General features: G+C 51.5%; 1 protein-coding gene across 1 annotated transcript in view; it reads right to left on the bottom strand.

Annotated features, from left to right (window-relative positions):
• EXOC4 (exocyst complex component 4) overlaps positions 1 to 23,602 on the bottom strand; it is a 395,846-nt gene that overhangs the window by 65,074 nt on the left and 307,170 nt on the right. Inside the window, exon 11 of the mRNA XM_077340354.1 lies at positions 6,158 to 6,377. Coding sequence (XP_077196469.1) covers positions 6,158 to 6,377 — 220 coding nt within the window. The remainder of the gene's footprint in view (positions 1 to 6,157; positions 6,378 to 23,602) is intronic.

Below are 23,602 nucleotides of genomic sequence, written 5' to 3'. Positions count from 1 at the left end.
TCCCCCATCCAGTAGGCATGCTTTTCATTTTTCTGACCCAGATGCAGAACTTTACACTTATCTTTATTAAATTGCACCTTGTTCTCGTTTGCCCATTTTTCCATTGTGTTCAGATCTCGTTGAACTCTGTCTCTATCTTCCGGAGTATTTGCCAGTCCTCCCAATTTGGTGTCATTCTCAAAATCTGAGCATTTCTCTCTCTCTCTCTCTCTCCCTTTGGCTGCTGTGGATTGACACAGGTGAGCCAGAAACAGAGAGCTGCTTTTAGTCAGGGGTGAGCAATTCCCAGAAACAAACAGCTCCTGGACGCCGACAGAGGGGCGAGGAGGGGTACCGGGATCTGGGCGAAGGCGTAAAAATGAAGATTTATGACCACAATATTTGCCTTGAGAAGGCAAGCTTGTCCGGCTGTTGGGCTAATTAAAATAATCCATCACGCAATTCAAGTCCGAGGTCGGGTCAGACAAAAAAGGCGTAGAGTGTCAGGAGGTGCTGGGGGGGGGGGGGGTGGATCCAAGATATGTATTTTTCTGCATGTGTAAAAAAAAGAAATTCCACATTGTGGGTCTGTTTTTGCAGATCTGGCAACTGATCGATAACTTATGTTTCCTGAGCAGCCGTCTGGTGAAGCAACCCGGCTCGCACATGCAAGTACTTTCAAAGTGTGTGTACGCATACATGCGTCTCCCTTCAGATGTGCCAATGGGCGGGGGTGCATGCAAATGTTCAAGAAAGTCTGCGAAGAGTGGGAACGGCTGTGCTGGGGCAGAGGAATGTTTCCTGATCACAATGAAAGCTCTGGTCTCAAGGCTCCCACAATACTCTAATCCAGGGGTATTCAACCTGTGGTCCTCCAGATGTTCATGGACTACAATACCCATGAGAATGGGAATTGTAGTCCATGGACATCTGAAGAAGAAGAAGAAGAAGAAGAAGAAGAAGAAGAAGAAGAAGAGTTGGTTCTTATATGGAGCTTTTCTCTACCTGAAGGAGTCTCAAAGCGGCTTCCAATAACCTTCCCTTTCCTCTCCCCACAACAGACACCCTGTGAGGGAGGGGAGGCTGAGAGAGCCCTGAGATTACTGAAGAAGGAGAAGAGTTGGTTCTTATATGCCACTTTTCTCTACCTGAAGGAGTCTCAAAGCGGCTTACATTCTCCTTCCCTTCCTCTCCCCACAACAGACACCCTGTGGGGTGGGTGAGGCTGAGAGAGCCCTGAGATTACTGAAGAAGAAGAAGAAGAGTTGGTTCTTAGATGCCGCTTTTCTCTACCCAAAGGAGGGTCAAAGCGGCTTCTAGTTGCCTTCCCTTTCCTCTCCCCACAACAGACACCCTGTGAGGTGGGTGAGGCTGAGAGAGCCCTGATATTCCTGCTCAGTCAGAACAGTTTTATCAGTGCCGTGGCGAGCCCAAGGTCATCCAGCTGGCTGCATGTGGGGGAAGAGTTCAGAATCGAACGTGGCATGCCAGATTAGAAGTCCGCACTCCTAACCACGACACCAAGCTGGCTCTCAGGGTCTCTCATTGTGGCTGCAAACAGGTCCGAAGGAGCATTCCTTTGCTTCCGGCACGGAATGGCAAAACCCGCTTGGCATTTTGAATGGGGCTCCTCAGGGCCATCTGTCTGATTACCCGAGTCTAATGACCAGATGAGAATGGTACGGTGGGCTGGTGGCCAGCAACAATGAATTTTGGGGGATGGGGGGGGCGAAAGAGGCACCAGCGATCTCCCCCCGTGGCGAGAGAGAAAGCTGATCCCACAACAGCCTCAGTAGCTCAGGCAGGGTGTTACTGGCAGGTGCAGCTGGGCATGCCGGATTGGCTTCCGAACGTGCGTTCCCCGACCAGCCGCTCTCTTTGAACCCTTGTCAAAAATGCATGATGATTTCCCAAGGAAGGCATCTCTCAGAGGAGCCCGGGGATCAAGCCTGTGTTGACCAGCCGTGGAGGTGATGATGGGGTCTCCTAACAGAAGAGAAGCCCAAAAACTGAATCAAGACCCCACCTGCTCTCCCAAGGGCATATTCTGATGGCTTTGAGATGGAAAAAGAAGGAATCCCCAAATCAGAAGAGCTTGCTTCGAGTACACCGCATGCGCGAAAGTGCCGCGCATGCACGATTTCGGCCACGCATGGTGCATGCGCACATGCGCAGCCCGGGCGCGTATGCACAATGCGTGGGCGCAGCCGAGCATGCGCGGCTTGCGCGGGCAGGCAGTTGCCCTGCCGGTCCCCAGCCTCAAAAAGGTTGGGGACCACTGGTCTAGCAGACAGCCTGAACCCCATCTCTCCCTTTGAGAAGCCCCTCCCGATGGCCCTCTAGTTTCTGTAGTAACCAGAGGGATAGTAAAGCCGACTCGCCCCCAACCCTTACCCATGAAAACGAAAAACTCATGCAAAGGCTCTCACGGTGCCAAAAATAGATTTCCAGGCAAAACGGTTTAAGTTGCGAAGAAGACACAATGACTCTAATGACTGTGCCTTTTTTCCTGGAAAGCCTGACAATTTTCGCAGAAGAATAATTGATTGGGGAAGATGGAAAAGGAAAGATGCCAGATCCATGTGGATCGTGCCTGCCGCGCTGCCTGCTCTCTCGGGGAACCTGAATGCAAGGAAGGACGTCATTGTGAACAAACCCCAGGTTCCCCCCCCCCCCATATGTTTCCACTTTTGTTTTACAAAGCGCTTTTTCGTTTTCCTCCTGCAACCCCTCTGGACGCCTGCTCTGCTATCATGAATTCGGGGGGACCCTTCTCCTTTGCCGTCTCTTTGACGGAAGGCCTGCGGTGGGCAGCCCGGCGGAAGATCCCGAGCGCGATGGAAAGGAGGAGAGAAGAAAACACCCTCCCCTTTTTGATGGGCGAGATGTGGCCAGGCCGAAGACTGGGTCTCATTATCTGCCGCATCGCTACGGACCCCGTTGCTGGGGTGGGAAATAAATTGACCGAGTCTTTCTTGAACGACGACATTTCTGTGCAGTAAGCCGATTTTGTTTCATTTTCGTGTTCTTGGTTAAAGGAATGTGTCTGCGAGGGAATCACAAACGCCAAACGCTCACCCCTTCGCCCTGTTTATGCGGTCAGTGGTGGCAGCAAGAGATAATGAATTAAAAGGTCAATCAATAGACGGTAAATCATGGAGGGCAACGAGGAGGAGCAGGGAACCACGGAGCGTAAGCCGGGAGAGGAAAAAGCAAGGCCTGCATCTAAACATGAAGCCAGCTTTGCTTTTTGTAAGAAGAGGGCTTGATCATCTCAGGTTCATTTCAGCTTCCCAGGGATGGCCAAACTGTGACTCTCCAGATGCCCATGGACTACAATTCCCATGAGCCCCTGCAAGCACAAACAGGCAGGGGCTGATGGGAACTGTAGTCCATGGACAGCTGTAGTGCTACAATTCGGCCACCCCTGCATGGTCCCAAACCTGGCGATACTTTTCCTCCTGCCTGCCAGGTTGTTTATAAAAGTGGGTGGGGCCAGCCAGGGCTTTCACCCTGCAAAGCTTCTGATTGGTCATTGGAGATCTGATTGGCTATAGAGATTTTTTTTAATCCATGCTTTGGCATCACTGCATGATGGGAAGTAAGCTATGGTGGCCATTTTGTGGCTGGCTAGGCCTCCAGCACCATCTGTTTTGTGGGACCCATTTTGTGTCAGCTGTCTGATTGCTGCCCACAAGCTTAAAAAGATTGGGGACCTCTTCCCTACATAGAGTGTCCCACTGTGATAGAATCACAGAATCCTAGAGTTGGAAGGGGCCACACAAGCCGTCTAGTCCAACCCCCTGCTCAATGCAGGATCAGCCCTAAGCATCCTGAAGCATCCAAGAAAAGTGTGTATCCAACCTTTGCTTGAAGACTGCCAGTGAGGGGGAGCTCACCACCTCCTTAGGCAGCCGATTCCACTGCTGATGCCTGCATGTTCCCTTGGAATATCGTCCATGTGTCCGAACCACATGGCAAAGGAGGATTCCAGCATCTCACTCCCTTGTACAAAGTTTGAGTTCACCTTTAAGATCAACAGATTCCAAGTACTAGGGGCCAAGCCCATTAACTTCAGGAATACAATGGACATTAGATTCCGGGGGGGGGGGGGAAGGTGGAAGAATGAGGATGGCCTCCCCTTCCCCAAGGACTTGGAAAGGCTGCAGGCCCCCAGGAAGGGAACTTACCGACAGGGGCAGCTCTCACGCAGCAGGGATCTGCAGCCTCTGAGCCTCGGAGGGAAGTGGAAGGAGAAGGGGGGTGGTCAGGGCTGGGGGACAGAAGGTGATTGGCTGGTTACTGGACAGACAGGCAGGCTGGTTAGAGGAGGAGGCACTCAGGGGCGGGACAGCCGCCCTGAGTGGGTTGCAAGCACCGAGTGGCACTTAAGCCATGAGACCAGCTCCTCCTCCAAGGCCTCATCAGAAATAATGTGGAACAGATAAGCTTCTGCATGTACACACACTTGTTTACATACATTGAAATGAAGACTTTGGTCTGAAAGATGCCACTGGACTTGGACTTGGTTCTGCTGCTTCAGACCAACATGGTGACCCACCAGATTCTCTCTCCATCATGAGACAATCGCAATGAGAAAAATGAAAAGCATGCCTACTGGATGGGTGATACACTTTTTGCAGCAGTGTGTGTGAACGAGATCGTGGGGTACTTGTGGATTGTAAGCTAAATATAAACAGATATTGTGATGTGGGGGTAAAGAAGGCAAATGCAGTCTTGAGCTATATCAACAGAGGCATCACGTCGAAATTCCCATGTCATAAAAAGGTCTCCCCTGTGCAAGCACCGGGTCATGTCTGACCCTTGCGGTGACGCCCTCCAGCGTTTTCATGGCAGACTCAATACGGGGTGGTTTGCCAGTGCCTTCCCCAGTCATTACCGTTTTACCCCCCAGCAAGCTGGGTACTCATTTTACCGACCTCGGAAGGATGGAAGGCTGAGTCAACCTTGAGCCAGCTGCTGGGATCGAACTCCCAGCCTTGTGGGCAGAGCTTTCAGACTGCATGACTGCTGCCTTACCACTCTGCGCCACAAGAGGCTCAGTGCAAGATGTCATAGTCCCTCTGTATACTGCATTGGCGAGACCCCACCTGGAGTCCTGGGTGCAGTTCTAGAGGCCTCCCTTTAAAAAGACATGGAAAAAATGGAGAGGGGGCAGAGGAGAGCGATGAGGGTGATCCAGGGCCAGGGGACCAAGACCTCTGAGGAAAGGCTGAGGGACTCTCCTTCCATATTTGAAAGATTATCACTTAGAGAAGGGCAGGGAAAGGTTCCTGTTGGCAGCAGAGGAGAGGACCCTTAGTAATGGGTTTAAACTACGTACAGAATGGTACTGGCTAGATATCAGAGTAGTTCAGCTGTAGAATCCAACTCTAGGATTCTATAAATCTATGATCTAATTCTGTTATCCCACCTTCCTGATAACATGCAAAATGGAGGCCTGCTTGGTGTAGTGGTTAGGAGTGTGAACTTCTAATCTTTTATGCCGGGATCGATTCTGTGCTCCCCCACATGCAGCCAGCTGGGTGACCTTGGGCTCGCCACGGCACTGATAAAACTCTTCTGACCGAGCAGGAATATCAGGGCTCTCTCAGCCTCACCCACCCCACAGGGTGTCTGTTGTGGGGAGAGGAAAGGGAAGGCGAATGGAAGCCGCTTTGAGCCTCCTTCGGGTAGGGAAAAGCGGCATATAAGAACCAACTCTTCTTCTTCTTCTTCTCCTTCAGGAATATCAGGGCTCTCTCAGCCTCACCCACCTCACAGGGTGTCTGTTGTGGGGAGAGGAAAGGGAAGGCGAATGTAAGCCGCTTTGAGCCTCCTTCGGGTAGGGAAAAGCGGCATATAAGAACCAACTCTTCTTCTTCTTCTTCTTCCTGCACAGGTTCAAGATGTACCATTTTTCCACGTTAAAGAAAACTGGGAGGAATTAGGCATATTGGGAAGTGTTGATGCCATGGTGGAAAATGTACATGGAGCTTCTTACCGCAATGCAAACCTGGACCCGGCGACCAAACTCCTCCCATCTATCCACCGGTGCAGAGCAAGGTCTCCTTGGTGGCTGCTCCACAGCTGTGGACCTCCCTCACCCTAACGGTTCACCGAGACCTCAGCGGGCAGGCTGCTTCAGAAGCCCCGCCGTCTCGTTTGGCCCCGTTACCTGCAAGAGGGGCCTCTGCACTCCCAGCATCTTCATGGTGTCCGCGTTGGCCAGGATCTTCAGCGGGTCCGTGGTCTTGGTCACCCCTTCGATTTCCTTGTTGATTTCTCCCAGGACTTGGTTGAGGAAGATGTTCTTGATATACATGGTGAGGAACTCGCGGAGGGGACACTGCTTAGCTGGACTGAGGCCCAAGGCGTGTTCGATCTCTTGAATGAACCTGGAACGCATGAGAAGAAGGGAAGATTTGGCCCATGAGATGGCATCACAAGACTTTGCTTCCCATACATATTTGCACCCAGCCCCTTTTGGTAACAAGCTCAAGCGTGAAGCCGTGTTGGTCTGAGGAGAACGTAGGCGGGAGAAGGCAGCCTGGGTTTCTTTGGGAAGGGAACGCAATCACAAGCCCTGTGGTAGCTTCTCTGTCCCCTAAACCAGGTGTAGTCAACCTGTGGTCCTCCAGATGCTCATGGACTACAATTCCCATGAACCCCTGCCAGCAAATGCATATACAATAACAGACTCCTAAAAACTTTTTAAAAACCATGTTGGTCTACCACCCACTAACAAAAATCTAGTACAGGAGTGCAGAGGGGTGGGAGGAGGGAGTTCAGATCACATGGTGGGTGCTTACACTCTTAACACTGGGGGGGGGGGAGCCCATCAGGACTTCCTTGCCACACTGGCTTCAACCCTAGACCTGGCGGAAGAGCTCCATTTTGCAGGCCCTGCAGATCCATGGGCCCCCACCAATTGGCAATGCTGGCAAGGGCTCATGGTAACTGTAGTCCATGGACATCTGGAGAGCCACATTTTACCCCTACGGGGTCCCCAGGAGTCAGCGGCAACTTCATTGTACTTTCTACCACTACAGGAATAAATGGGGTGCCATAGTTTACCTGGAGTGATTTCCCCAAAACACACTGGTACGCTACTGGAGAGCCCTCGAGATGTCATAAGATAGAGATCAGTTCCTTTGAGGAAAATGGCAGCCTTGCGGGGCGGAGTCTATGATGTTGTACCCCTGTCCTCACCAGCCTCCAGCCCCAAATCTCTTGGAGCTTCCAAGCCTGCATCTAGCAATTCTTATTCCCCCCCATCCCCTGCGGGTTCCCAGTGAGGTCCTGGCAACGCGAGGTAGATAAGCAAAGATGAAAGACACAAAATGGGGTGTTCATCCATTACCCCACCCAGTTGAAACCGATGCCCGATCGCCTGCAGGGTGTCTAGACATTTCCCCCCCCCAAAAAAAAGCACTTTTGCTTTAAAAGAAAAATAACAAAATAAAACCCCCGCCATCTATATACATTTGCAAGGGAATCTGAACCAATTCTCGATCGAAACCATCTCAGGCTGGCAGATGAAAATGAAGCAGAAGGGCGGAGGGGGGGGGGGACCCATAAAGGTAAAAAGCACCGTGGGGGGCAGTTTCTCAGTGTGAGAGAGAGAGAGCAAGCCACGGGCTAAGTCAAGGATGGAAAATTCCCCCAATGCAGGGTAATTAGACTTATTTAGCATAACCACTGCAGCGCTCCCTTCTTGTAAAAAAAAAAGGGGGGGGGCTAAGGAGGTTTTTGGCAAGTCAAACTGAAAAGCAAGGAACATTCCGGGTTGCTGGACCGTGGGCCCCTGGATGATGCCCTAGAGGGGAAAGCCCCAAACCTAATGAAGCTAAGGAGGGGTGGGGTGGCGGGATGGCTTCCATGGCGTTCTGAAATATCTAAACTGGAGAGGGGGGGGGAGAATAAGACAATCTGGGTGGGGGCCCTGAAGATGCAGAGAGGGAGGGAGTTGAAATCTCCATCTCATACTGAGTTCTGAAGCCAAGCACTTGCCAAGTGGTATACAAATTCAACTTGTTTTTATCTTTCAAGGAAAGCATTCAAGGTGATTTGTGACCACAATTAAGCGGTCCCTCTAGATCAGGGGTAGACAAACTGCAGCCCTCCAGTTGTCCATGGACCACAATTCCCATGAGCCCCTGCCAGCGTTTGCTACCCCTGGTTTGACTACCCCTGGATTACATTATTGGCCGGGGGGGGGGGCAGTAAGGTCACCATACGATGAAAATCGGCTTTTTATACCCTGCTTTTCACTAACCGGAGTCCTAAAGCAGCTCAGAAACAGCTTTCCCTTCCTCTCCTCACAACAGGTAGGTGGGGCTGAGAGAGCTCTGAGAGAACTACTCTAGGAGAACAGCTCTACGATAACTGTGACGGGCTCAAGGTCACTCATGTGGAGGAATGGGGGATCAAACCCGTTCTCCAGATTAGAGTCGGCCGCTCTTAACCACGACGCCTCGCCGGCTCTCAAGTTGGCAGCAACTTATAAGGCGCTTAACACACGCAGGGACACAAGGGTGGGTTGGAGAAGCAGACTTCTTCCCGACGCACAGAACTTAAGAAAGCTCGTATGGACACTCTGCAAAAAACCCAAATCTGAAAATACTTTTGCCTCCTCTCTTGGGGAAGGTGGACGCTGGCCCAGGGCGACTCACAGCACGACCGAAAGCAGATTGGGTGGGCAGAAGGGATCATGTTGGTGGTTGGCTCTTGTGACCCTTCCTTGCAGGCCCAGGGAAATGCTGATTGCCACTTTGGGGTCAGGAGGCAAATTTCCTCCAGACCAGACTGGCCAGGGATTCTGGGATTTTTTTGGGGGGAGGGGCATCATCTTGGCTCGGAATTGGGGTCACTGTGGGCGGGCAGGTAGTTGTGAGTCTCCTGCAGTGTGCAGGGGGTTGGACTAGATGACTCTGGAGGTCCCTTCCCACTCTGTGATTCTATTTTAGGACTTTGCGCACTGGCCAGGGATTCTGGGATTTTTTTGGGGGGGGGAGGGGCATCATCTTGGCTCGGAATTGGGGTCACTGTGGGTGGGCAGGTAGTTGTAAGTCTCCTGCAGTGTGCAGGGGGTTGGACTAGATGACTCTGGAGGTCCCTTCCCACTCTGTGATTCTATTTTAGGACTTTGCGCACTGGCCAGGGATTCTGGGATTTTTTTGGGGGGGAGGGGCATCATCCCACTACCGATTTCCCCCTCTCCCTTAGCTTAAAAGGCATCTTGGCGGAGCTCTGGAAGAGCCAGAAGTTTCTGCCGATTAAACACACGCATGGCTTAGTAAATATAAGGAATGCAAAAGATCCCCCTTCCCTGGATGGACCAGAGATCATTTGCTACTGAAGACGCCTCCGTGGAGAAGGCACTCAAAGGAGGGAAACGCTGCGTTTGTAGGGGGAAAGTAGGCGCCGGGGAATTGGGCTACGGGATGATCGCTTATGACTGAACAAATATTGCTTTCGCGAAGAAGCCGACGACATACTTCACCGCCTACAAAGATAAACCATCCAGCCTCCGCGTGCTGCCGAAAAACCCTCTTTTCCAGGGGTAGTCAAACTGCGGTCCTCCAGATGTCCATGGACTACAATTCCCAGGAGCCCCCTGCCAGCGAATGCTGGCAGGGGGCTCCTGGGAATTGTAGTCCATGGACATCTGGAGGGCCGCAGTTTGACTACCCCTGCTCTTTCCCTTGCTCTTCTCTTCAACCGAGCTTCTCCCAGCAAGTTGCACCTCAGAGACCAATGGGATTTCGGGAGTTAAAGCTCCCTTTGTCAGATACTCTCGAAAGCTCACACCCTAAAAAGCAGGCTGGCCTGGAAGGTGCTCCTGGGTCAGAGTGCTCACGTTCCCAATAAGTCAAACCTCCATATAAGAAAGATTCTTCATTATGAATGAAGACATCCGTTACACATGCAAGGGCAGAACTGAAGTCTTTTGCCAGTGGTCAGGGTATATCACACACTGAAGCCCATTCCCCCTCCCACCCCTGGTTCAAAGAAAGCCACAACATTCCCGATAACCTAAACCACAAAGGGTGAAGCTAGGAGTGCGCAAGGGAGAGGGAGAGGAGTCATAAACCAAAAACAACAGGATGCAACCTTGAGGTGTCAAAGCAGCCATTGGGACAGCGTCAGATCTCGAGCATCAAAAATCCAAGAATCATGGCAGAACACCTGGGGGGGGGTTCTTACATCCTGGACTCAGACTTTGTTGTTGTTGTTATGTGCGAAGTCGTGTCCGACCCATCGCGACCCCATGGACAATGATCCTCCAGGCCTTCCTGTCCTCTACCATTCCCCGGAGTCCATTTAAGTTTGCACCGACTGCTTCAGTGACTCCATCCAGCCACCTCATTCTCTGTCGTCCCCTTCTTCTTTTGCCCTCGATCGCTCCCAGCATTAGGCTCTTCTCCAGGGAGTCCTTCCTTCTCATGAGGTGGCCAAAGTATTTGAGTTTCATCTTCAGGATCTGGCCTTCTAAGGAGCAGTCAGGGCTGATCTCCTCTAGGACTGACCAGTTTGTCTGCCTTGCAGTCCAAGGGACTCGCAAGGGACTCAGACTGGGATATTCTACTATAGATCGACAGGGCTCCTGTCCTGAAACTTTATCCAGATGCCATTTTTCTCATCTAGAACTCATAGCAAAGTATTTATTTAGTGCATGGGATGTGTAGCATAGCCAGGAGATCCGAGGGTTGTCCAGCAGCAGGGCAAGGGACATTCAGAGGGGGGGTTCCATTGCTTGCCTCTGCATCAGGACCCCTGGTAGGACTTGGAGGAGCTCCACCCAGATCCTTGGAGGTCTCCCTGCCAAATACTAGCCGGAGCTGGCCCAACTTAGCTTCCGAGAGCTATCCACAATTGCAAAGTCATAAGGCTAGAAGACACCCCAAGAGCCATGAACTCATGAAGCTGCCTTAGACTGAACCAGAACCTTGGTTCAACGAGGCTAGTATTGTCTGCTCAGACTGGCAGCCGCTCTCCAGGGTTGCTGTGCAGAGGCAGGGAATGAGATAATGCATCCATTAAGTGCCCTGGTGGGGATAGTCCAGGCTAGCTTGATTTTAACAGGGCTCGGAAGCCAAGCAGAGTCAGTCTTGTTTAGCACTTGGATGGGAGACCACTGAGAAAGTCCAGGGTTGCTACGCAGAGGCAGGGAAGGGCAAGCTACTTCCACCCCTGCCCTGATCCGGATGGTCTAGGCTAGCCTGATTTTAACAGTGCTCGGAAGCGAAGAAAGGTCAGTCTTGTTTAGGACTTGGATGGGAGACCACCGAGAAAGTCCAAGGTTGCTACGCAGAGGCAGGGAACGACAAACTACTTCCATCTCTGCCCTGATCTGGATGGTCTAGGCTAGCCTGATTTTAACAGTGCTCGGAAGCCAAACAGGGTCAGTCTTATTTAGTACTTGGATGGGAGACCACCAATTATACCCCCCCCGGGGTTTGAGTAGTACATCATAAGGCCTCCTTCTCCACCCCTCTAGCAGTGGGGGTTGGGAGTGGGTTTGCCGCCATGTTGGGGTTTTTTTGATGTCTTTTAATGGATGTTTTAATGGGGATTTTATGATGCTGTAAACTGCCACAAGCCGGCCAGGGAATGGCAGGGAATAAATCATCATCATCATCATCATCATCATCATCCAGGGTTGCTACACAGAGGAAGGGAATGACAAGCGACTTCAATCCCTGCCCTGATCCGGATTTCATAGGCCAGCCTTATCTCCACAGGTCTTGGAAGTTAAGCAGGGTCAGTTCATAAGTTGAGGGCGACGATGGTGATCATCCTCATGGCACTCACCCCGCAGTTGGGAGCACTCCTACGCTCCTTCTAGACAAAGATCTAGCGGCATCATTTCCCCTCTGGCCACGGGAGTGCCGAGCCATCAGGTTATTAACAACAATAAGCCAACAGAGCACATAAAAATAAAAGGGAGTCTGGGGAGCGACATGATCCAGCAATTCCAGCCAACCTGAACAGTAACTAAACTCGAGAGCTTTGGGCTACTGGGGTTTTAAGAGACGCAAACGGTGTGAGAGGTCTTCCTCCAGCTATTGCTGAGGCATGCCCAGTGGCAGAGGCAGCACCATCAGCCACAGGGCGAGGGGCGGTATAAAAATGCGATTACTAACAAAACGAAATAAAGAAACCAAACGACTCGACTGGGCTCCCCTCCCATTGACTCGGATGGGACTGAAGTTCAGCAGATCTTTCCAGAACTGGGCCAATATCAACGTCCAGGACTGACAACGGCCCCACCCAATGGGCCAGGCTAGTGCGGTTGGTCCTGGTTGGCCCGGGGATGGAGACCACCAGGGAAGGCCAGGGCTGCTAGGCAGAGGTAGGCAAGGGCAAACCCTCTCTGCTGCTCTCTTGCTTTGCCAACCCTTTGTGGTTGGCGTAAGTGGCTGGGACTTAAAACAGGTTCGTGAGTAGCCTTTTTCTACCTTGCGACTGTAGAGGAGCCCTTGAAGTCATTTTTTCAGGCTTCGAGAAGCCCCAGAAGTGATGTCAGCTGGTCAGAAGTGACATCACCACCTGTGTTAACAGGCAGGCTTGAGGAGAAGTGAGGGAGGGAGAAGCAGGAGGTGGTTTAAGGTGGGAGTCGGTATATAGGCTCCTCCTCCTCCTCTCTGGAGGAGAAATCACGAAAGACCTCACTCACATTTGGGGGGGGGGGGAATGGAAGCAATAGACATGGTCAGGTCCCTAACCTGTTTCTGAGTCCATGATGGCAGGAGGGGAAAGCTGGGGACTCCCTAGAGCTCCCAGGGACCTCTAGAGGTCCTCAGATCCCTGGTTGAGAATCCCTGCTACAGAGCGTAGATAATAATACTTATTATTGTTTTATAATAATAATATAATAATAATTATTATTATTTAATTTATTACCCACCTGTTTGATTTATTTAATTTATTACCCGCTGTCCCATTAAAACCCCATTAAAATGGACACAAAATACATGAAATACAATAAACCAGACAACATGGCGGAACAACCCCCCGCCTACTTCTACAGCAGTGGTGCAGCCGTTCTTAACCTGGGGGCCGGGTCCTCTTTGGGGGTCGGACCACCCTTTCATGGCAGGGCGAGCAGCTTGGCTGGGGGGGTATCGCCACTGTTGCCGCTCCTCCTGAAGGCGTCCGCCAATTTATATACAATTATATGTACAATCATGAACAAGGGATCTTCACGCCATTGGTCAGTTTCGGTTTGATTTCTGTGAAAGAACCCTTGGAGGGTTGGAAAGAGGGCTCAAGAGGACAGGAACGGACTGCTGCCTGACACTGGGGAGGGTGGGGGGCGATCTTCCTCGCTAATCATGAAAGGTGAATGGCCGTACTTATAACTAAAGCTCAGGGCCTCTCCTACCCTTCCCATCATGGCCACCTGAGTCCGAACCTTGTGAATCCAAGCCTTGAGTGAAGGCCACACTGGGAGCCAATGTGGTGCAGCGGTTAAGAGTGGTGAAGCCTCATCTGTAGAACTTGGCTTGGTTCCTCACTTCTCCTCATGTTGGGTGACCTTGGGCCAGTCACGGTTCTCTCAGAGCTCTCTCATCCCCACCTACCTCACAAAGCAACTATTGTGGAGCAAGGAAGGGAAGGCGACTGGATGCCGCTTTGAGACTCCACTCAGTAGTGAAAAGCAGAGCATAGAAACCTTATTCTTCGACTTCTACTGATCGATGTAAGCAGGTGGCCCTGTTAGCTTAACTGTAAACTTCAGGCTACCCTCCCTTCCCCAAATATCTCCCACCGCTCCAGCATTAGCACCTGCCAGCTCCCTTCCCCTCCCTGTGCTCTCAATCCGCTTCCATTAGCCTTAATGAGAGTCAAGCAAGCGCGCCCAAGGATGAAGGGACTTCATCAAACGAAAGGGACTGGGGCATGGTGGAGCTGGTTTCCGGTCCACTTCTCTTGCTGGAGGAAATCTTCATTAATCGGGCCTCGGCCCAGGAGTTGGCACAAACAGCAGCTTGTTGGAAGGCGTTTTCGGAGGAGGGAGCTTCATTACGGGCGCAATGGGGCCTGCAGAATGAGATCGGAGCAATGCAAGCACCAGCAGGATGCAACCTACATCTCTTTCTCCGACAATTGGCTACCGGTTGCGACCCGGATCAGGTTCAGGGTTTTGGTATTAATATTTAAGGCCAGCTGCGGACTGGGCCCCTCATATTGGCAGGTCTGCCTCTCTCCTTATGCTCCCCACAGGGCGTTGAGCTCCGTGGGCATGAATCCGCTGGAGATTCCTGGCCTGCAGGAGGATCGTCTGGCCTGGACTGGGGGCAGGGCCTTCTCGTAACTGGCCCCTAACTGGTGGAATGAGCTCCCGAGAGAGCTGAGGGCCCTGATCAAACTGGCTCAGTTCTGCAGGACCTGTAAATCGGAGTTCTTCGGACAGGTTTTTGGTTGGGGCCAGGACAAGGAAGAGCTGGGCCCTGCACTGAGTGGGGGTCTTCTAGCTCCCACCGCCCTCCTGAGGCACTGGTTCCAAGAGATTTGTGAGCCTGGGGGGAGGAGGGGGATTTTGCTTTCTGAGGGTACTGAGGGTTTTAAGACTGGATTATGGAGATTTTATTGTTGGGGAGAATTTTGTGACCCGCCACGAGCCACTTGTGCCTGTTACCGATTTTTTATGATTGTTATTAAAGAAAGCTGGACGATGAAGAAATAAGAAGGCTTCTGTGAATTCCATGGGCTGCAAAAGTCACAAACAAGGAAACACTACGGCACATAAAGTCTGATCTATCCCTGGAAGGCAAAATCAGGAAACTCTGGCTCACTTATTTGGAGAAAAAAATTATGCTCGGATTGGTCAGTGGAAGAAGGAAAGCATTGTAAATATGATCATACCCCCTACTAATGGTAGGTTCTCTTCTCCTGCTCCAGATGCCAGGAAGCCAATGAAAGGATTCCTCTTGGAGGTGACATACCATCCCTTTCTACGGAGCTGTTATTGGCTGGCCTGTTCCTGCTTTGGCTCGAGAGGCTGCCTGTTTTAGAAGCTTAATGCAGTGGTCCCCAACCACCAGGCTGTGGCTCCCTCTCCGCGCCCCCCCCCCAGCAATTAGAAATTTCCCAGGCCGCAAGCAAATTGGCCGCCAAAGTGGCGGATTAGCTTGCGGCCCAGCAAGCTTCTTTTTGCAAGAGGGAGGGAGAGGGAAGTGAGACCGCCGGCGCAAAAGCACATTCGTGGCAGGTCCGCGCATGTGCGTATGCGCCATGCGTGGCTGCAAACACGCATGTACAGCAGTTTCATGCATGTGCGTTTGTGGCTGCGCATGGCGCAAATGCGCATGCGCGGACCTGCCGCGCATGCGCGGCCACCGGATCGCCCTCCCCCACCCACTGGTCCGCAGCCTAAAAAAGGTTGTGTACCACTGGCTTAATGAACACGGGGAATTACAGAGAGCAGGATGGGACCTCGGACATTTCCTCCGTGTCGGAATCAAGGGAGACCCAACGTCCTACTTGGAGCCCTCCGAAGCAGGCAGGGACTGAGACGCGCCTGTCAAGTCGAATCGTTTGCCCGTCCCTGACTCAGAAGGAAAGGAGATACCACACGGCGTCGAGGTGGTAGGGGAATTGTCACCTGGCAAATTTCCCCCGTGTGGCCACACACACGCGATTCCCACATCGGACATGATGAGATCAACTCAAATTACCGTCTCCGGCTCCACTGCCTGCTGTTCCCCTTCCCCCCCCCGGCCGCCCACCCCCCTTTTCTAATCAGATAACAAACACTGTAATAACTGACTATGTGTCTGTCAATCCAATTATTTCCTATTTGGGATGTGCTGACACTCCATTAAATAAAGCAGACAGATGGCCAGATCTTTCATTATCGTTCAGCTGACTGATTAGCCGCTTCCGCGCGGCACGGAAGGAGCAGGAATCAATGCAATCAGGTGTTTGTCGTCTGAGAGCCCCAAAGGGCAGAGGCAAACGCCGCGTCCGGCATGCCAAGACGGCCCTAATTGAGATCTAACACTCTTGGCGCCCCGGCAGACTTCCTCGCAAAGCACACGCCCACGCATCCGGGTCTTGGGGAGGAAGGGCGCCAGGTTCCGATGCAAGGTGTGGCTTCCTGACCCGAGGAAATCGTCAGGGGTAAAATGTCAGGGAGGAAGCATGACTGGGGTGCCTGGCAAAAGGTGTGAAAATTTGAGGGCAAATCCAAGTTAGCCCTTGGATTACAATGCGGGTCCCCTCTGCGTTCCTTTAGAGAGATGCACACAATGGCTCATGGTTAGAACCGGTGTGGCCCTTGAGGCGCAGCTGTTATGCCAAAGAGGCACAGGTTTCGCTGGAGTTGAATACCTTGAGTCACAAAACAGAACCACAAACAGAAAGACGAATGTGATTTGGGGGATATAAGTTTTCCAGAGTTACAGCTCCTTTCGTTAGACCAGATGAATGACAGCGGATCAAAATGGCAGGATCAGAAGACTTTATTTAGGGAATAATGGAACAAGAGCTAGAATCCTCCCTCCCTCCTTCCTTCCACCTCTTTTCCTTCCTTCCTTCCTTCCTTCCTTCCTTCCTTCCTTCCTTCCTTCCTTCCTTCCTTCCTTCCTTCCTTCCTTCCTTCCTTCCTTCCTTCCTTCCTTCCTTCCTTCCTTCCTCATTCTCACACACACACACACACACGTACACACATTTTAATCATAGTGTTCTTCCAAAAACTTCAGAACGATATATATTGTTCTTCGTTCCTCTATTCTATACTCATAATTTTGTGAAACAAGATTAATGGGGGGGGGGGGAGAGACAGACAGACAGACAGACAGACAGACAGACAGACAGAGAATATAAATGGCCCAAAGATACCCAGTAAACTTGATGGCAGAGTAGGGATTTGAACTCAGGACATCGTGGTTCGTGGTCCTAAGTCCAAGCAACGCTAACCTTGCTGGGCTCTCTTCTGCTTCACTTACTGCAACATTTCTCTCATTTTACTGAAAAGTTCTATCTCACGCTTCCAGAAACTGCCCATGTGGCTAACGTCATAAAACAAAACAAATAATCCAATTAAAATAGAAATAGATTCCAATATACTCAAACATCGGCGGTAAAACCATCCTAACAAACTCAATCAACCCAATAATATAAAATAATTTGAGCATAACGACAGGATGTAAAAGCATAACAAAAAAAAAAATAAACAGGAAAACAACAGTGCAAGGTCAGGAAGATGATATAAACGAAGTAAAATTTAATTAAATGCCCGGGTGAACAAAAATGTTTTAGCTAAACATTAGCCTAAAAACTAAAAATTAGCCTAAAAACTAATAATGAGGTTGTTTTCATGGGGAAGGGTCTTACACAAGGGGCCAAGAGAAGGAGAAGGAGAAGGAGAAGGAGAAGGAGAAGGAGAAGGAGAAGGAGAAGGAGAAGGAGAAGAAGAAGAAGAAGAAGAAGAAGAAGAAGAAGAAGAAGAAGAAGAAGAAGAAGAAGAAGAAGAAGAAGAAGAAGAAAGGTTGGTTCTTAAATGCTGCTTTTCTCTACCGGAAGGAGGCTCAAAGTGGCTTCCAATCCCCTTCCCTTTCCTCTCCCCACAACAGACACCCTGTGACGTGGGTGAGGCTGAGAGAGCCCTGATCTTATTGCTTGGTCAGAACAGCTTGATCAGTACTGTGACTAGCCCAAGGTCACCCAGCTGGCTGCATGTGGGGGAGGAGTGGGGAATCAAACCCGGCTCTCCCGATTAGACGTCCGCGCTCCTAACCACGACACCAAGCTGCCTCTCCAAGAAGACAACTCACCTGGAACTACCTGACCCCAGAACACCTGGCCTCAGTGACACCTCCGTGCAATAGACACCTCTAGGCTGGATTACTGCAACTCGCTCTACATCATAAAAGATGAACCTGACAGTCCATGGGTCAATCATGGATCCTTTAGGCTGATCCTGCATGGGACTAGATGGCCCGCATGCCCCTTCCAAACCTGTGATTCTAAATCACTTACGAAAAGGGGGTGGGTAGACAAGAGGGCCAACGATGAAAGGCATCTACCATAAGCCGTAAACCCGGTGGAACAACTCAGTATTACAGGCTCTGTGTAACTGCAGCAAGTCATGCAGGTCCTGGATCTTTACTGGAAGAGGGTTCCACCTGGCCCTGGTTGACTGTCCGTCTACTTGTTTTGGGCCAAGAATCACCTGGATGGGAGACCACCGAAATAGCCGAGGGTCTTTGCACAGTGGCAGGCGATGTTTACTAGATGCTTTGAACTCTCAAAAGGCAGTAGGCAAACCCTACTATTAATCTTCATCAGCCCTCCTGGTTAATTTTTAAGCGTGTCTCAACTCCCTCATTTGCTGCATCCAAATGTCTTCTGCCGGTCCTTTTTCTCCAGATCTACTCTCCGTAAGAGGCTTCCCAAGGGGGCTAGGACCTCATCGATGCCAAAGGACCCTTCATTCCCCTTCAATGGAACGTTTGAACCTCCTCACTTTGACAACAGGAGAATTTAAATCTCAGCCATGTCGTTTTAATTACAGGCTCAAAAGGGGGGGGAAAAATTCTGAAAAAAGTATGGCTGGAACCAGCCGGCATTTGCAGCTCTCCAGATGGAGAGCACAAACCACGCCATATTGCTCGGGCATGACTCTGCAGGGGAAGGGGGAGGCGGAGGAAGGGGAGGGGGGGACTGTGAATGAAAAGGCGGACCAGGCAGTGAAAGTTTCTGCCTTTCTCACTGGGGGTGCTATGGGTTCGTTCCCAGAACCTTCTGATTACAGAGTCACGGGAAGCTGTCTGCTTGTTTTCAGCCTGGAAGCTGCACTGGCCAGTGTCACGCAGGAGTGTGGGATTAGGTGCTCCGGATATGCTCGGGCATCAGCAGGACGCATGCAAGATCAAGGGTGGTGGGAGAAGGGGAGAGTGTGGTCCTTTTGTATAAATTGTCCCGGACTTGGAAGGCCCAGGCTAGCTTGATCATGTCAGATCTTGGAAGCCTGTTCCACTGAAGAACCGCTCTAACTGGCAGGAACTTCTTCCGGATGTTGAGACGGAATTTCTTTTGAATTAATTTCGTCCCTTTGGTTCTGGTCTGTCCCTCCGGGGCAAGAGAGGACAACTCTGCTCCATCCTCTACATGGCAGCCTTTTAAACACTTGAAGATGGTTATCAGATCCCCTCTCAGTCATCTCCTCTCCAGGCTAAACAGACCAAGCTCCCCCAACCTTTCCTCATACGTCTTGCTCTCCAAACCCCTCACCATCTCTGTTGCCCTTCTCTGGAGGGTAAGTGTCCCAGAGGACCTTCAAGACTGACAACATTTGTGGCAGGGGAGAAGCTTTTTGGAATCACGGCTCACTTCTTCAGATACAGGTAGAATTCGAATCATACGTCCTTATACCACAAGGCGGATGGATACCCACTCTCTACGTCTAAAAGTGGTGCCTTCCGTGGAGGTAGACCAAGATGGGTAGGTCAAGAAAAGAGCCAGAGTCCAGGAGCACCTTCAAGACTAACAACATTTGTGGCCGGGGAGGAGCTTCCAGGAGTCACGGCTCACTTCTTCAGTCCCTTTGACACAGTGTTAAGTCTTCTGCATTTGGCGAGAAAGGTGACGTCTGGTTGTAGCTAAAGGCACCTTTAAGACCAAGAGAGTTTTGTTCAAGGTGCATGCACCTTGCATGTACACTTACCTGTGCATGCACACTTCCTCAGACAACTTGTTCCATTGTCTGAGGAAGTGTGCGTGCAGATGAAAGCTCAGCCCTTGTATAGAACTTGATTGGTCTTAAAGGTACCTTTGGACACAAATTCCGTCCTGCTACTTCCGACCGACACAGCTACCCACCGGAATCTATCTGTTTGTCGCTATGCAAGCTTCTTCTCAAGGATTTCCATTCTGCACGAATAAACATGATGCCTTCCACGGAGATAGATCAACATGGGTGGCCGTTATGGTCATTCTGTAGCTACAGAAAAGAGCAACCGTCCCAGAGAACCTTCAAGGCTAGCAATATGTGGGCAGGGGAGGAGCTTTTGCTAGTCGTGGCTCACTTCTTCAGGTACTTCACAAAAGTACAACGATATAGGCTAGATATCAGGCTAGATATTCACAGTCAGAGTAGTTCAGCAGTGGAATAGGCTGCCTAAGGAGGTGGTGAGCTCCCCCTCACTGGCAGTCTTCAAGCAAAGGTTGGATACACACTTTTCTTGGATGCTTTAGGATGCTGAGGGCTGATCCTGTGTTGAGCAGGGGGTTGGACTAGATGGCCTGTATGGCCCCTTCCAACTCTATGATTCTATGATTCTAAGCTTCTGCCCTGCTGCGAATTTTGTGAGTCTTCACAGTGCCACTGGACTTTGGCTCTCTTCTGCTAATACTGACACACTAACACGGCCACCCATCTTGCTCTGTCCCCATGGAAGATTTTAGGAGCATAAGAGCTCAAACGTCCTTTATCAGAGAGAGGCCTGCATGAAGATTTCAGAGTTCTTACATCTGTGTGTTCCTACTTCGATCTCATGCAGGCAGTGCTGACTTTCGACAGCTCACCTCCCCAAAGTCGTATTGCCTCTAAGGTGCCACCGGACCCGAATTTAGCTGTTCTGCCACCAATCAACATGGCTGCCCCCTGAAGCTAAAATTAGGGTATAATTTCCTTTGAGTGGGGATATGAAAGAGGATGTGGCTTTGGGAATGTGGAGGGGGAGGATGCACAATTCAAAAGATGGGTGTTTCAGCAGACGGGGAAACGTGACCCTTTCAAAAATTTTACTCGTCCAACAAAAGGGACGTTGAGAGGATCGACAATTCTCTGTGCCTGCAGAGACAAAGGAAGCCAGAAGCCCGGACGCTCCTCTCCCCCACCCCCTAAACAAATCCGGAAACCGAAAACAATCATCTTACAAGGCGACCAGGGAATGGAAATCGAGACTCCCGAGGTAATTTCCAATTGACGGTGCTCAGTGAAGCAGGAGGGAGGCTGGAACCGACAGGCAAATGGGCCTGGAGTTGATTGCTTTATCACCCCGGCATCTCTGCAAATCTCGGGAAGGGGCGGGGGGGGGGCTGGGAGGCTCCGCAGAGACGTGGGCAGGCTGCCTGTTTCAAGGCACAAAGGGGAGACGCAATCCCCTCGGCCCGCCTGAGGATCACGGCCCTCGCCGCAAACTTGTAATTACCGCCAGAACAATCTGCTTAGAAGGCTCAAAAGCGGCCCAGATGGGGCCAAAATTAAGAGCTGGGACGTTGTAAGCATTTGCTTTGAATTAAACAGAAGTGTCTCCGACAGAACGCAAATCGTGTTATGGGCAAATGCAGGGAAGTGGGAAGTGTGGCGTGTTCAGGGGATGAATGTGACCGCCAACCCCCACGGGTACATGCGCAGAGATGAGCAGACGGTGGAACTGGCACAGCCGAGGGAAATGTAGATGAAGGGCGGAGGTGGAGAATGGAAGAAACAGGGTTAGAAACCCTGTTGGATCAGGCCAGTGGCCCATCCAGTTTAATGTTGTGGGTCACTTGGTAGCCAAAGCTACTCCACCAGTAGGACAAGAACTCCAGAAACCCTTCCATTGCCCCCTCCCCAAGAATCGAGAATACAGACATAAGAACATCAGAGAAGCCATGTTGGATCAGGCCAATGGCCCATCCAGTACAACACTCTGTGCCACACAGTGGCCAAAAACCAGGTGCAATCAGGAGGTCCACCAGCAGGGCCATAAGAACACGAGAAGCCATGTTGGACCACATCAATGGCCCGTCCAGTCCAACAATCTGTGTCACACAGTGGCCAAAACTCAGGGGCCATCAGGAGGTCCACCAGCAGGGCCATAAGAACATAAGAGAAGCCATGTTGGATCAGTCCTACGGCCCCTCCAGTCCAAAATTCGGCGTCACACAGTGGCCAAAATCCAGGTGCCCCCAGGAGGTCCAGCAGCAGGGCCCTGAGAACTTACGAGAAGCCATGTTGGATCAGGCCAGTGGCCCCTCCAGTCCAACACTCTGGGTCACACAGTAGCCAAAACCCAGGTGCCCCCAGGAGGTCCAGCAGTGGGGCCACAGGAGAAGCCATTTTAAATCATAGAATCATAGAATCATAGAATCCTAGAGTTGGAAGGGGCCATACAGGCCATCTAGTCCAACCCCCTGCTCAACGCAGGATCAGCCCAAAGCATCCTAAAGCATCCAAGAAAAGTGTGTATCCAACCTTTGCTTGAAGACTGCCAGTGAGGGGGAGCTCACCACCTCCTTAGGCAGCCTATTCCACTGCTGAACTACTCTGACTGTGAAAAACGTTTTCCTGGGCAATGGCCCATCGGGTCCGCCACTCTGGCCCATCGGGTCCGCCATCAGGGCAATGGCCCATCGGGTCCGCCACTCTGTGACACACTGGCCAAACCGAGCTTGGAAATAATTTGCTATTCTGAATCTGGTTCCTTCCAAGGTCCCCAAGTAAATCTGTGGTCCTCCTTGGTTAAAGTTGTCAACCTTCAGGTGGTGTCTGGAGATCCCCTGGAATCTCCAGCGTCCAGACTTCAGAGGTCGGTTCTCCCTGGAGAAAAAGGCTGCTCTGGAAGGGTCGAGTCTATGGTAACAGACCCCCCCACCCATGCCCTCTCCTGGCTCCACCCCTAAACTCTCCAGGAATTTCGAGATCCCCACTGGGGAGGAAGGTGGGTATACATGAAATGAAACCAACCAAGAATACCAAGCTGCAAAAGACAAAGGCCCAGAATAGCCCCTTTTGGCAACCGAGCAACCGCGCTTAACGCCCACGAGCTTCCAGAATCCGAGGGCTGGAAGTGGTACCTGCTGGTCTCTTGCCGGAAGCACGGTGGCCGCAAGGGACTGGCATATGCTGTTCCGTTTGATGGCTCGCGAAAGCTTCCCGCGCGCCAGATGGACGGGGCTTCCGAGTGCCAGCCTCTTCATGCCTATTGTCTTGACGAGGCTGCCAGAAGGACAAGCAAAAGCCTCCCAAATGCGGGATGACATTTCTACCAAAGGCTTCTCCCGACCTCGAGAGGAAACCCAGGGAGGTGCCGGGGAAACGGAGGGGAGGGGAGCAACGCATCCCCAAAGCCCCATCCGACGGCTTGTTAAAGGCTCGGCAGTTTGCCGTGCCTGGGATCGTGCGAGGGCTGTTTTGGGAGGGTTGTCCACCATAAGCTGGGCTGGACATCGTGGTCCCCGTAGTGAGACTCTTTGGGTGCAACATTTGGATATGTGGGTTTTTAAAAAAGGGGTGAACGGCCCTGACCTGGCTGCCAGGCAATCCTCGGCTCTCCTGGCTACACTACCCATGCTGTACTATCTGTTCCACATAATATATTTCTGGTAAGGCCTTGGAGGAGGAGCTGGTCTCATGGCTTAAGTGCCACTCAGTGCTCAACACCCACTCAGGGCAGCTGTCCCGCCCCTGAGTGCTCCTCCTCCAACCGGCTTGCCTGTCTGTCCAGCCAACTGCTTTCTGTCCCCCATCCCTAGCCATGCCCTTCTCCTTCCACTTCCCTCCGAGGCTTGGAGGCTGCAGATCCCTGCTGCATGATAGCTGCCCCCTGCTGGTGAGTTCTCTAACAGCAGCCTGCAGCCTTTCCAGGTCCTGGAGGGGGAGGCCGTCCGCAAAGATCTTGCG

The sequence above is a fragment of the Paroedura picta genome, chromosome 5 (genome assembly GCF_049243985.1).
Source record: "Paroedura picta isolate Pp20150507F chromosome 5, Ppicta_v3.0, whole genome shotgun sequence".
Lineage (NCBI taxonomy): Eukaryota > Metazoa > Chordata > Lepidosauria > Squamata > Gekkonidae > Paroedura > Paroedura picta.
Note: the sequence above shows the minus strand (reverse complement) of the source record. Positions and strands in the feature narration are given on the sequence as shown.